A 12,590-nucleotide genomic window follows, 5' to 3' on the forward strand; every position below is an offset into this window, starting at 1 on the left:
TCCTGCATTGCAGGCAGATTCTTTACCATCTCAGCCATTAAGGAAACCCAGTTCAACTTTCCATCCCACTTCAATTAGCTGTGGATACCATGGACAGGAACACTTGAGCTGAGCCCTGCTGGGGGCTTAAACTGGACAGGCACCCCAAACATGGCTACTCATGTAAGGAGCAGGTACAAGCAATAGAAGGGTCCAGACACTCCTCTTCAGTGGGGAATGTTTTATCCTTGGGGGAAAAGGAATTGACAAGACAATCCATGTCCTAAGAAGGTTGGCTCATGTATTACAGAATTAAATGTTTCAATTAAACAACTCATGAAATCAGCTATATCCCAATAAAATTAAATAAAAAAAGACAACTCAGGTTTCTTATAAATATATAACTTTATATATTATATATATTTATAGTATGTACAGCATACAAATATGTTTTAATGAAATACTAATGGCAATCTTGAAAACAGATGTTTCAAAACCTAAGATGGGTACTGATCCATCCAGAACCCACATTCTAGACAACACCCTGGCCCAGATTTTTGTAGAAATCACAGGGCAGATGGGGTGACTGGAATGCATCTCTGATACCCTTCCTCCTCCCAATTACCCTGGCCTTCCACTGATACCAGTGAACATGACCCCACATACACCCCAAAAATGGACTGACTCTGGGGGCCTGGGTACAGTGCCTGGCCCACAGTGGACACTCTAGTACTTGTGGAATGAATAAAAGTGGGTGATTTTAACCACTTTGTCTAAGCCAGCATTTCCATTAACCCAGAAGATTCAGTCACAGAGCTACGGCTAGTCACGGAGCAAATGCTTCGGGTGTTTCCACTTTATAAGTAAAACAATCTACCTGTCCAAGTGCTAAATAAATTAAGAGTCTGCCACAAAGTGCCATTTCATCCTTGTGCTTGGGAATCTGGAAGCCGTAGGTTACAGCACCACTCATCTTCCAAAAGTTTCTCCACATTCGACTAGTTCATCTATTGTGCGCAGCAGATCTTCAAAGGAAGGCCTTCCCTCTGGTTTCTGTAATTCAAAATCAAAGAGAAGCTGTGGGTTCCAGAACCCATCCCCAAAATGAGTTTTCACTGTTCAAACTCAAACGGCATAGCGTGCCAGAGCAAGGGACTCTCTGCTTCCGGACAGGAGCACACATACATTTCCATCAGGTCTCACTGATCCTGCGCATGCTGCTGCTACACTAATCTTTCTGCCCCACAGCTTTTGCATCCAACTCAGGAACCTGGCAGAGATCCCAACTACCTGTAAAATCAAGTCCTGCTAACCCGCAGTGCCCTCTGTGACCTGTCCCACCCCCATGGCCTTGCCATCCAGTTTTATTTCCCACAAAAACCCTCATATGGGCTCTATGCTCGAGCAGAACAATCTCCACCCTCGTGTACACACACTAGGTCCAGCACCACCACCCCACCTTTGCTCACACCATCCCCTCCCAGCCAGCACCACTTCTTGGCCAGAAGGCCTCTTCCCATCCCAATCAACGATCTTAGGAGGCAAATTATAGCAAGTGACTGAGGGCATGGGCTTTGGAGTTGGACAGGACTCTGTTTCTCTACAGCGAAGTGGCCTTGGGCAGGCATTAACATGGTATCCCCATCCACACCGTGGTCACAGTATCCGTATGTCAAAGGGTTACTTTGAGGACTAATGAAAAGCACTCAGCACAGTGCCTGTCACGTAATACTTGCGAGCTAATGTCACTGTTATCTTTCAAAAGTCACTTCCATGTCTATCTCTTCTGTCATTGTTGTTTAGTTGTCAGTCAGGTCTGACCTTTTAGTGACCCCATGGACTGTAGCCCGCCAGGCTTCTCTCCATGGGATTCTCCAGGCAAGAATACTGGAGTGGGTTCCCATTTCCTTCTCCAAGGGATCGTCCCGACCCAGGGATCAAACCAACGTCTCCAGGGATCAAACCAACGTCTCCTGCATTAGCAGGCGGATTCTTCACCACTGAGCCACCAGGGAAGCCAATCTCTTCTATGAGGTGACATTTCAACACATGAAGAAGGAAAACTTCCAAAGACTACGAGTAAAGAGACCTGAGGAATTTGAGACTTGGAGGAAAAAACCCTCTCTGGTGAAAGAGTAAATATTTCAATAACACAAGAGGGCCACTGAAAGAAGAGCTCCTTCTCCAGGTTTGTTCCCAGAGTCCCCAACTCAGGCAACCATGGCAGGATGCCCACTTGGGAGGGAAGGGGCAGCCTGAAATTACTATCTTATTTATTAGTGTTTTCCACGTCTTCACATCTTCTTCCTGTTATTCAGATTGAGTTGAGAAGAGCAGCTTCCTACTTAAGAATCTGAAATCATGTAAAGCATGCACTTATTCACTAGGCTATAATGACCACACATTAAAATCTACCAAGCCCAGATCCCTGAATGCTTTAGAGACTGAGGAAGAAAGCACCCCAAAAATGTTATACCTCCTGCCAACATCTCAGCATCACCTCGTATACATATCTGGAGGCCAACTTTGGCTGGTGGAGTCGGTGGCCGCGAGTAACCATAGTTACAACTTCATAGTTGGTGTTTTTCTCAAAGGGCATTCTGCCTTCAGTGAATACTTCCCACATTAAGACACCTGGAAGAGGAGAAAGATTGCCAAACAATGCACCCACTTCCTCTTCAGGGCAGAGTTGAGGGGAAATGGAGCGTGAGTCTTACCAAATGACCAGACATCTGATTTGCTGCTAAAGCGGCTGTAATTAAACACCTCAGGTGGACACCACTTCACAGGAAATTTAGCACCAGAAGAACTCGTGTACTGATCATCCAGGACATACCTAGAGTAAGACACTGAGTTACGATCTCTATTTTGTACATGTTCTTTAATAACTACCCACCCACCTACCCACCCCAGAATCAAAACCCAGTTGACTGAAATCCAACAAGCATCTGGTTGAGGCTACTTGCCTCTGCAGCCAGGCCTCTGCAATTGTTGTCTTTCTCTGAGTGCTTGAGATGGAAACACTGTAACATTCTATCTGCACTTTAACTTTTCTGTTTTTCTTTTTTATAAGGCAGTGCAGGCAGCACAAAATAAGAGCTTGCAAACTTTTTTTAAAATAAGCAATTGGTCCTTTAAACCAAGTTTTACCCAAAGGTTCCATTTGTAAAACATCTAAAGCAGAGCTGCTCTAAGGAAGTGGTGCAAAGAGCTTGGAACATGTGTTTTTGCCCCCATGATTCCACAGAGCACAACTTGAAACTATAGCAAATAAAAAGAGCAAAATGATGTATATACACTGTGGTGTATATACCACCACATCCCTCCTCCATACACAACACACTCAAAACAATACCATGTAATTCTTCTATGGGAGCATACTTATGTCCTTCCTGAAGGACACACACAAGCTGGGAACACCAGTCACCCCTGGAGAGGATCCTTAACTAGGATGGTAAACCTGGGTTCTTCAGTCCTTTTTATCATGTGTTCAGTATGCATTTACAAGAGGAAGGTGTTTATGTAGCACAGGGACATGTAAAGTTAATTTCTACAAGCTCCATGGGAGAATACTCAGACACTTGCACAAACTCCCCTGGCTGCATAGACAAAGTTGGTGACAGTCCACCATGGGTGCCTATCAGTCAGAAGAGTCTGAACTGAGTGCAGAATGAGTGACTCAGAAGCAGGGATCCCCAGCCGCTGAGATCTAATGCCTGATGATCTGAGCTGGAATTGATGTCATAATAACAGAAATAAAGTGCACAATAAATGTAATGTGCTTGAATCATCCTGAAGCCATCCCCCACCCCCAGGTCCACGGGAAAACTGCCTTCCACGAAACTAGTGCCTGGTGCCAAAAAGGTTGGGGACCACTGTTTTAGAGGGACTGGTGCAAAAGCACAAGTTTTTCTGAAAGCCAGACATATATGAAAATCAAGCATGAAACTGGAGGTCTGCCTGGCAGATACAGAATGTCTTCACAGAATGAAAACAAGGAGTACTGAGTCATTACTGCCTGAGAGTCGGCAGTTCTGGTCCCATTTCTGACAGTAATAGCTTTCAAGCCTCCCTTGGCTTGAGTTTCCTTGAGAGAGACCTGGCTGTATGACCTGGCCTTGCCTGCTCTATAACCATTCCTCACGTCGGCTGTGAGCCAACCACCCTGACCCTCTTCTGACTCCTGAGCCGGCCAAAGTGAAAGTAAAAGTGAAGTCGCTCAGTCAGTGTCCGACTCTTTGCAACCGCATGGACTGTAGCCTACCAGACTCCTCCATTCATGGGATTTTCCAGGCAAGGGTACTGGAATGGGTTGCTCATCCCTAATTTCAAGCTTTTGGACTCATTGTTCCTACCACCAGGATTATTTTACAGTCAGATTTTTCACCTAATTGACTACTGCCTACCTTTTGAGTCTCTTTTCAAATATCCTGGTCTCAAAGAGCCTTCCAGAGCAGCAGACCTAAAGGAGTAACCATCATCCCTGCCCCACACATCACTCAGCACCCACCGCCCCACAAACCCCAGCTTATCACTATCACAGGGGTTGGCAAATGTTTTCTGTAAAAGGCCAGATCATGAATATTTCAGGTTTACAGACCTTTGTCGAGTGAAAGCAGTCAGATGAGTCTATGTCCTCATAATACCATATTTATGGACACTGACATTGGACTTTCGGATCATTTTCACATGTCATAGTATTTTTTAAAGTTTTCTTCCCGACCATTAAAAAATGTGAACACCGTGGGTGGCTCACAGGTTGTACAAACAGAGGTGTCAGGTCGGATGTGGCCTGGAGGTTGATGTTCGTGAACCCCTGGGCTGGTACGTCACTCTGCTGTTTTCCCCTCTTAGTGCTTCTCGGGTCTTACACGTCTCTCTCCTCCCGAATTAAAGCTGAATGTGGGCGGGGACTCGAATGTCTTAGCCTCTGCCAGGCTTCAGTCTCTAATGTTGTGCCTAGCATAGCACAGGCACCAATTTTTTTAAGGATGGATGTACAGATGCCTGGAGAATACCATGGACAGAGGAGCTTGCAGGTTCCAGTCCACAGGGTCGCAAAGAGTCGGACATGACCGAAGCGACTTAACACACATGTACAGATGAATGAATGAAAAGAAGGAAGGAGGGAAAGAAAGGACAAATGAAATGCTTCTTAAAGTTCTTTTATAACACACTACTAAAATTACAAAAATTAGAAGAATAAAAGCACTACAGATTTGGTTATTCTAAAAATTGTACCCCAAACATATTTCTATCAAAAGATTCTAGAAATTTAATCCTCACCAGGGAGAAAAGAAAGCAGTATATTTAACGGGCTATATACTACCACCTAGTGGAGAGACTGGTTAACAATGATTAACACAATGTATACAGTATTATTATTTTTAATACATTTATCTTTATCTCAGGACAGCTAACAGGATTTCCTTTTTGCTTTATCAGTACAGATTATTTCCATGCTTATCAATTTTATAAACTAATGTGAACATCAACTAAAGCCACATAATGAAGCACTAAGTAATCATAATTTCTCAACAGTTTACCTGAGAAAAAGTCAAAGCTAACAATAAAGAGATAAATTCAGCAAAGAAATTTTTCAAAATATAGATTATCTAATTTATTTTATAACCTTATATCAAAAACACTAAGAAGCAGTAAAATCAATCTGTACAAAAATGACAGGTATGTCTAACGTTTTGCTAATGGAGCAAAAGATATTTCAAAACAGTTCTTAAATAAGCTTTAGAGGAAGAAGTTGACACAAATTGCAAAGGAAAAGTCAAGTACTTTAAAGGGAAAGGCCACAGACTTAATTTAACCCCAAATTTAGAGAAAATGGTCACATATACTCAGTCTTACCTAGCCATTCCGAAATCAGACACTTTCACAATTCCTGCCTCATTTACTAGACAATTTCTGGCAGCCTGGAAAACAACATTAAAATGGTATATTAGTGTGCAAAGTTCCACAATGAAAGTAGAAAAATATAAGTTCTGCATATATTAAATTTACTGTAAGCCAGTCAACATTTGCAGAGGTGTATTATATGAAATTTTTTTACCCCTATGGAAATGTCTTCACCATACATGTGAAAGAATGGATAGAAAGACAGGTTAAAAGTCTCATGTGCAAACAAGGTACTATTACATAATCCTTGCCAACTGTCGCAACTAATGACTAACAGAAGAGTCAACCAGCTTTTTGCCCTCCCATTTCTATTCTTATTAAATTACCTGATTTTCTTATCGACAGTAACAACATCTCTTAAGGTCCTTAATTCAGGTTCTTACAAGGTGAGCTATATAACACACAACCACCACAGTGACGGGTGAAAAATCTCTTACCCAGAGGTTTTGCTCAATGATTGGTCTTCCCTACCCCAAACAGTCAAAAGAACAGCCCTGCATAATATAGTTTGCTTTATCACTTACGACAAATACAGTTCTAGATTAAATTTTCCTGCCCATTCTTTAAGGTTACAAGTTTCAAGAAAATAGTTTGGAATAACACATAGTATTTCTCAGAAGGAGGACATGATGACAATCATTTAAAATGCTAAAGCCATAGGGTAAGAATGTAGTTTTCTTTCCTGACGCTTCAGGATTTTGTTCTCTGTGCATAGCAAATTCCACTTAAATGAGGTTATTTCCTGTTGAATGTGTTTTAGGTGTTTCTGGGTTATCTCCATCTTCCTGTACAGATCCCCTATAATGCCTTTACGTGATGGTCACCAGGACTCCTCACCCAAGAGACAGAACCATCAAAATCTTCCCTTAAGGGATGACAAAAATATACCCTACTGATGTCAGTATCACAGGCACAAACATATCAAAATTGCCTTCACCAATTTGTGGTATGTATAAAGAGGTGTAATCTGTCATACCCACGTAGACTACAGATTTCCATCAGTTTTACAAGTGTAAGAAAGAAGAAGGTGTTAAGTTCACAAGTTTCAAAATGACAAAGAGATGTTCTTTATCATCACTGCACATAATAATAACAATAACTAATGCTACACATATCACATCTTCCTTTTTAAATTTTTTGTTTATTTATTTATTGGCTGCTCTGGGTCTTCGTTGCTGTGCATGGGTTTTCTCTAGTTGCAGCAAGTGGGGGCTACTCTCTAGTTGATGGTGCACAGGCTTTTTATTGCAGTGGCTTCTTCTGTTGTGGGACTGAGACTCTAGGGCTCATGGGCTCAGTTGTAGCTCTCAAGCTCCAGAGGGTAGGCTCAATAGTTGCAGCTTAGTTACTCTGCAACATGTGGGATCTTCCAGGACCAAGAATCAAACCAGTGTCCACTGTATTGCAAGATAGATTCTTAACCACTGGACTACCAGGGAAGCACCCCATTCCCAGCCCTTTTCACATCTTTAAGTTTGAAAAGTCCTTTGCCCCTATCATAAAATGTAGTCTTTAAAAGTTTTGTCCAGTGATTGGGAACCCACCTGCCAATGCAGGGGGCATGGGTTCAATCCCCGGTCTAGGAAGATCCCACACACCATAAAGCAACTGAGCCCATGTGCCCCAACTGCTAAGTCTGTGCTCTAAAGCCCCTGCACAGTCAGTTTAGTTCAGTTCAGTCGCTCAGTCGTGTCCGACTCTTTGTGACCCCATGAATCGCAGCACGCCAGGCCTCCCTGTCCATCACCAGCTCCTGGAGTTTACTCAAACTCATGCCCATCAAGTCGGTGATGCCATCCAGCCATCTCATCCTCTGTCGTCCCCTTCTCCTCCTGCCCCCAATCCCTCCCAGCATCAGGGTCTTTCCAATGAGTCAAGCTCTTCGCATGAGGTGGCCAAAGTACTGGAGTTTCAGCTTCAGCATCAGTCCTTCCAATGAACACCCAGGACTGATCTCCTCTAGGATGGACTGCTTGGATCTCCTTGCAGTCCAAGGGACTCTCAAGAGTCTTCTCCGATACCACAGTTCAAAAGCATCAATTTTTCGGCACTCAGCTTTCTTCACAGTCCAACTCTCACATCCATACATGACCACTGGAAAAACCATAGCCTTGACCAGACAGACCTTTGTTGGCAAAGTCATGTCTCTGCTTTTCAATATGCTATCTAGGTTGGTCGTAACTTTCCTTCCAAGGAGTAAGCATCTTTTAATTTCATGGCTGCAGTCACCATCTGCAGTGATTTTGGAGCCAAAAAATAAAGTCTGACACTGTTTCCACTGTCTCCCCATCTATTTCCCATGAGGTGATGGGACCAGATGCCATGATCTTAGTTTTCTGAATGTTAAGCTTTAAGCCAACTTTTTCACTCTTGACTCCTTCACTTTCATCAAGAGGCTTTTTAGCTCATCTTCACTTTCTGCCATAAGGGTGGTGTCATCTGCATATCTGAGGTTATTGATATTTCTCCCGGCAATCTTGATTCCAGCTTGTGCTTCTTTCAGTCCAGCGTTTCTCCGGATGTACTCTGCATCTAAATCAGCAGGGTGACAATATACAGCCTTGACGTACTCCTTTTCCTATTTGGAATCAGTCTGTTGTTCCATGTGCAGTTCTAACTGTTGCTTCCTGACCTGCATACAGATTTCTCAAGAGGCAGGTCAGGTGATCTGGTATTCCCATCTCTTTCAGAATTTTCCACAGCTTATTGTGATCCACACAGTTGAAGGCTTTGGCGTAGTCAATAAAGCAGAAATAGATGTTTTTCTGAAATTCTCTTGTTTTTTCGATGATCCAGCAGATATTGGCAATTTGATCTCTGGTTCCTCGGCCTTTTCTAAAACCAGCTTGAACATCTGGAAGTCCACGGTTCACGTATTGCTGAAGCCTGGCTTGGAGAATTTTGAGCATTACTTTACTAGCATGTGAGATGAGTGCAATTGTGCGGTAGTTTGAGCATTCTTTCAGATTGCCTTTCTTAGGGATTGGAGTGAAAATTGACCTTTTCCAGTCCTGTGGCCACTGCTGAGTTTTCCAAATTTGCTGGCATATTGAGTGCAGCACTTTCACAGCATCATCTTTCAGGATTTGAAATAGCTCAACTGGAATTTCATCACATCCACTAGCTTTGTTTGTAGTGATGCTTTCTAAGGCCCACTTGACTTCCCATTCCAGGATGTCTGGCTCTAGGTGAGTGATCACACCATCGTGATTATCTGGGTCGTGAAGATCTTTTTTGTACAGTTCTTCTGTGTATTCTTGCCACCGCTTCTTAATATCTTCTGCTTCTGTTAGGTCCATACCATTTCTGTCCTTTATCGAACCCATCTTTGTGTGAAATGTTCCCTTGATATCTCTAATTTTCTTGAAGAGATCTCTAGTCTTTCCCATTCTGTTGTTTTCCTCTATTTCTTTGCATTGATCGCTGAGGAAGGCTTTCTTATCTCTCCTGGCTATTTTTTGGAACTCTGCATTCAGATGGGAATATCTTTCCTTTTCTCCTTTGCTTTTTGCTTGTCTTCTTTTCACAGCTATTTGTAAGGCCTCCTCAGACAACCATTTTGCCTTTTTGCATTTCTTTTCCATGGGGATGGTCTTGATCCCTGTCTCCTGTACAATGTCACGAACCTCCGTCCATAGTTCATCAGGCCTGCACAGCAACTGCTAAAGCCCAACTGGCCTAGAGCCCATGCTCTGCAACAACAGAAACCACTGCAATGATAAGCTCATGCACTGGAACTAGAATAGCCCCTCTACTCGCCACAGTGAGAGAAAGCCATGTGTAGCAATGAAGACCCAGTATAGCCAAAATAAATAAACATATAAATTTTTTTTTAAGTTTTATGAAAGAAAAGCCCAGGGCTAGATGATTTCACTGGTGAATTCTATCAAACATTTAAAGAAGAACTAACACCAAACTTGAGTTCTCAAGCTCTTCCAAAAAAATTTAAAAGGTACATTTCCAATCTCATTTAATAAGGTTGACATTACCCTAACACTAAAGCAAGATAAGGACACAAGAAAATAAAATTATAGGCCAATATCCCTGATGAACACAGATGTAAAGATCCTCAACAAAATATCAGCAGACAGATTTCAACAACACATTTCAAATGATTGCATGCTATGATCCAGTGGTATTTAATCCTGAGATACAAGGACAGTTTGACATATGCAAATCAAAAAATGTGAGGGACCACACTAATAGAAGGAAAGATAAAACTGATTATTTCCATAGACACAGAAAAAGCATTTGACAAAACTGAACATCCCTTGATTTCAGGATTAAAAACTCTCAACAAATTAGAAGTAATGTACTTCAAAGAAGTAATATACTTCAACATAATAAAAACATATATTACAAGCTCACAGCTAACAACATACCCAATGGTGAAAAGCTAAATGCATTTTCTCCAAGATCCAGAACAAGACAAGGATGCCTACTCTTGTCACCCAACACAGTACTGGGAGTCCTAGCCAGAACAAGATGAGAAAAGAAAATAAAAGACATCCAAACTAGAATGGAAAAGTAAGACTGTTGCTGTTTGCAGATGACATGATCTTATATATAGAAAACTATAAAGACTCCACTAAAAAACTGTTAAAATAATAAAAGACTTCAGTAAAGTTGTAGGATACAAAATAAACAGAAAAAATCAGTTTTGTTTCTACACACTAACAATGAACTGAGAGATATTAAGAAACCAAGTGAATTTCAATAGTACAAAAAACATTAACATATGTAGGAATAAATTTAACCAAGGAAGTGAAAGACTTGTACACTGACAACTATAAGACTGATGAGAGAAACTGAAGAAGACACAATTAAGTGGCAAGATGGCCTGTGTTCACAGAGAGGAAGAATTAATACTGTCAAAATGTCCATACTACCTAAAATTATCTACAGATGAAATGCAACCCTATCAAAATTCTACTGCATTTTTCATAGAAATATAAAAAACAATCCTAAAATTCATATGGAACTACAAAAGATCTTGAATAGCCAGAAGAATCTTGAAAAAGAGTAAAGCTGGAGACATCACACTTCCTGATTTTGAACCAGATTACAGAAATATAGCAATCAAAACAGTATGATACAGGCACAAAAAGAGAAACAGACCAGTGAACAGAAGCAGAGAAACCGGAACCAAACCCACACACACATGGTTCACTCGTCTTTACCATGGGCACCGAGAGCACGCCGTGGGCAAAGGACAATCTCTTCCATAAATGCTGCTGGGAAACTCAAATATCTATATGCAAAATGACGAACTTGGACCCTAACCTTACACGATACAGAGAGTTAACTTTTGGATACGACACCAAAGCACGGGCAACAAAAGCACAAATACTAACTAGGGCTACACCAAACGGAAAAGTTTTTTCACAGCAAAGGAAACAATCAACAAAATGAAAAGGCAAACTGCAGAATGGGAAAGAATGTTTGTAAACCATTCATCTGATAAAGAGGTAATATCTAAAATAAATAAGGAACTCATTCAACTCAATAGCAAAAAAAACACAAACATTCGATTGAAAAATGGGCAGAGGACAGAATACATATTTCATCAAAAAAGACACAAAGGAATTCCCTGGTGGTCCACTGGTTAGGACTCTGCACTTGCACTGCAGGGAGCATGGGTTCACTCCCCGGTCAGGGAACTACTATCCTGCATGCCACATGGCACAACAAACAGAAGAAAGACACACAAGTGATCAGTATATACATGGAAAGGGGCTCAACACCACACACCATCAGGGGTGCAAATTAAACCACGATGAGCCATCACTGCACATCTACTAGAATGACGACAACAAAAACACAAGAGGACAAACACTGCAAGAAACATAAAAGGAAGAAAAAGAGGAATCCCTGTATGCTGTTGGTGGAAATGCAAATTGGTAAAGCCACTATGGAAAGCAGTATGGAAAAAATTAAAAGAAAGTAAATTAATTTAATTAATTAAAAATTAAAAATAGAACTACCATATGAACCAGCAATCCCACGTATAAGTACATATCTGAAGGAAACAAAATTAGTATCTTAAAGAAATATCTGCATTCCCATATACATAGCAACACTATTCACAATAGTCAAGATATGGAAACAATGTAAGTGTCCATCAATGGGTGAATGAATAAAGACAATATGGTGTGTGTGTGTGTGTGTGTGTGTGTGTGTGTGTATACACCTCCATTCTGCATGCATGTGTAGTGTGTGTGTATATATATATACATATATATACGTGTGTGTATGTATATACATATACGTACATATATACACACACATACATATATATACACACACGTATATAAATATACACACACAGGCATGCAGAATGGAACATTATTCGACCATAAAAAAGGAGGAAATCCCATTGGTTGCAACAACGTGGATGAATCAGGAATAACTATGTCAAGTGAAATAGGTCAGTCAGAGAAAGACAAACACTACATGGTATCACTTATACATGGAATCTAAGCGGGGAAAGAAGAACAGAACTCTTATAAAGAGAGTATACAGGTGACTGCCAGGGGTTGGGGGACAGGGGAAATGAAGAGATGTTGGTCAAAGGGTACAAACTTTCAGTTATAAATTCTGAGTATCTAAGACATAGCATGATTACTATAGTTAATAATAGAGTGTTGTATACTTTAACAGGAACTAATAGTTCTACCAACATACTGAAAATAGACACACTG

General features: G+C 41.2%; 1 protein-coding gene across 6 annotated transcripts in view; it reads right to left on the reverse strand.

The window, feature by feature from the left end:
- Positions 1–365: 365 nt before the first annotated feature.
- Positions 366–12,590, reverse strand: part of TEC (tec protein tyrosine kinase) — a 151,145-nt gene continuing 138,920 nt past the window's right edge. For 5 of the 6 annotated variants that reach the window (XM_043448245.1, XM_043448244.1, XM_043448239.1 and 2 more), the window contains 4 exons: positions 5,842–5,906; positions 2,697–2,815; positions 2,456–2,613; positions 366–1,032 (listed from right to left, as the gene is read on the reverse strand). In XM_043448245.1, coding sequence (XP_043304180.1) covers positions 949–1,032; positions 2,456–2,613; positions 2,697–2,815; positions 5,842–5,906 — 426 coding nt within the window. In that variant the 3' untranslated portion in view covers positions 366–948. The remainder of the gene's footprint in view (positions 1,033–2,455; positions 2,614–2,696; positions 2,816–5,841; positions 5,907–12,590) is intronic. The other variant, XM_043448240.1, reaches the window with a different exon arrangement.

This window comes from Cervus canadensis, chromosome 26 (genome assembly GCF_019320065.1).
Source record: "Cervus canadensis isolate Bull #8, Minnesota chromosome 26, ASM1932006v1, whole genome shotgun sequence".
NCBI lineage: Eukaryota > Metazoa > Chordata > Mammalia > Artiodactyla > Cervidae > Cervus > Cervus canadensis.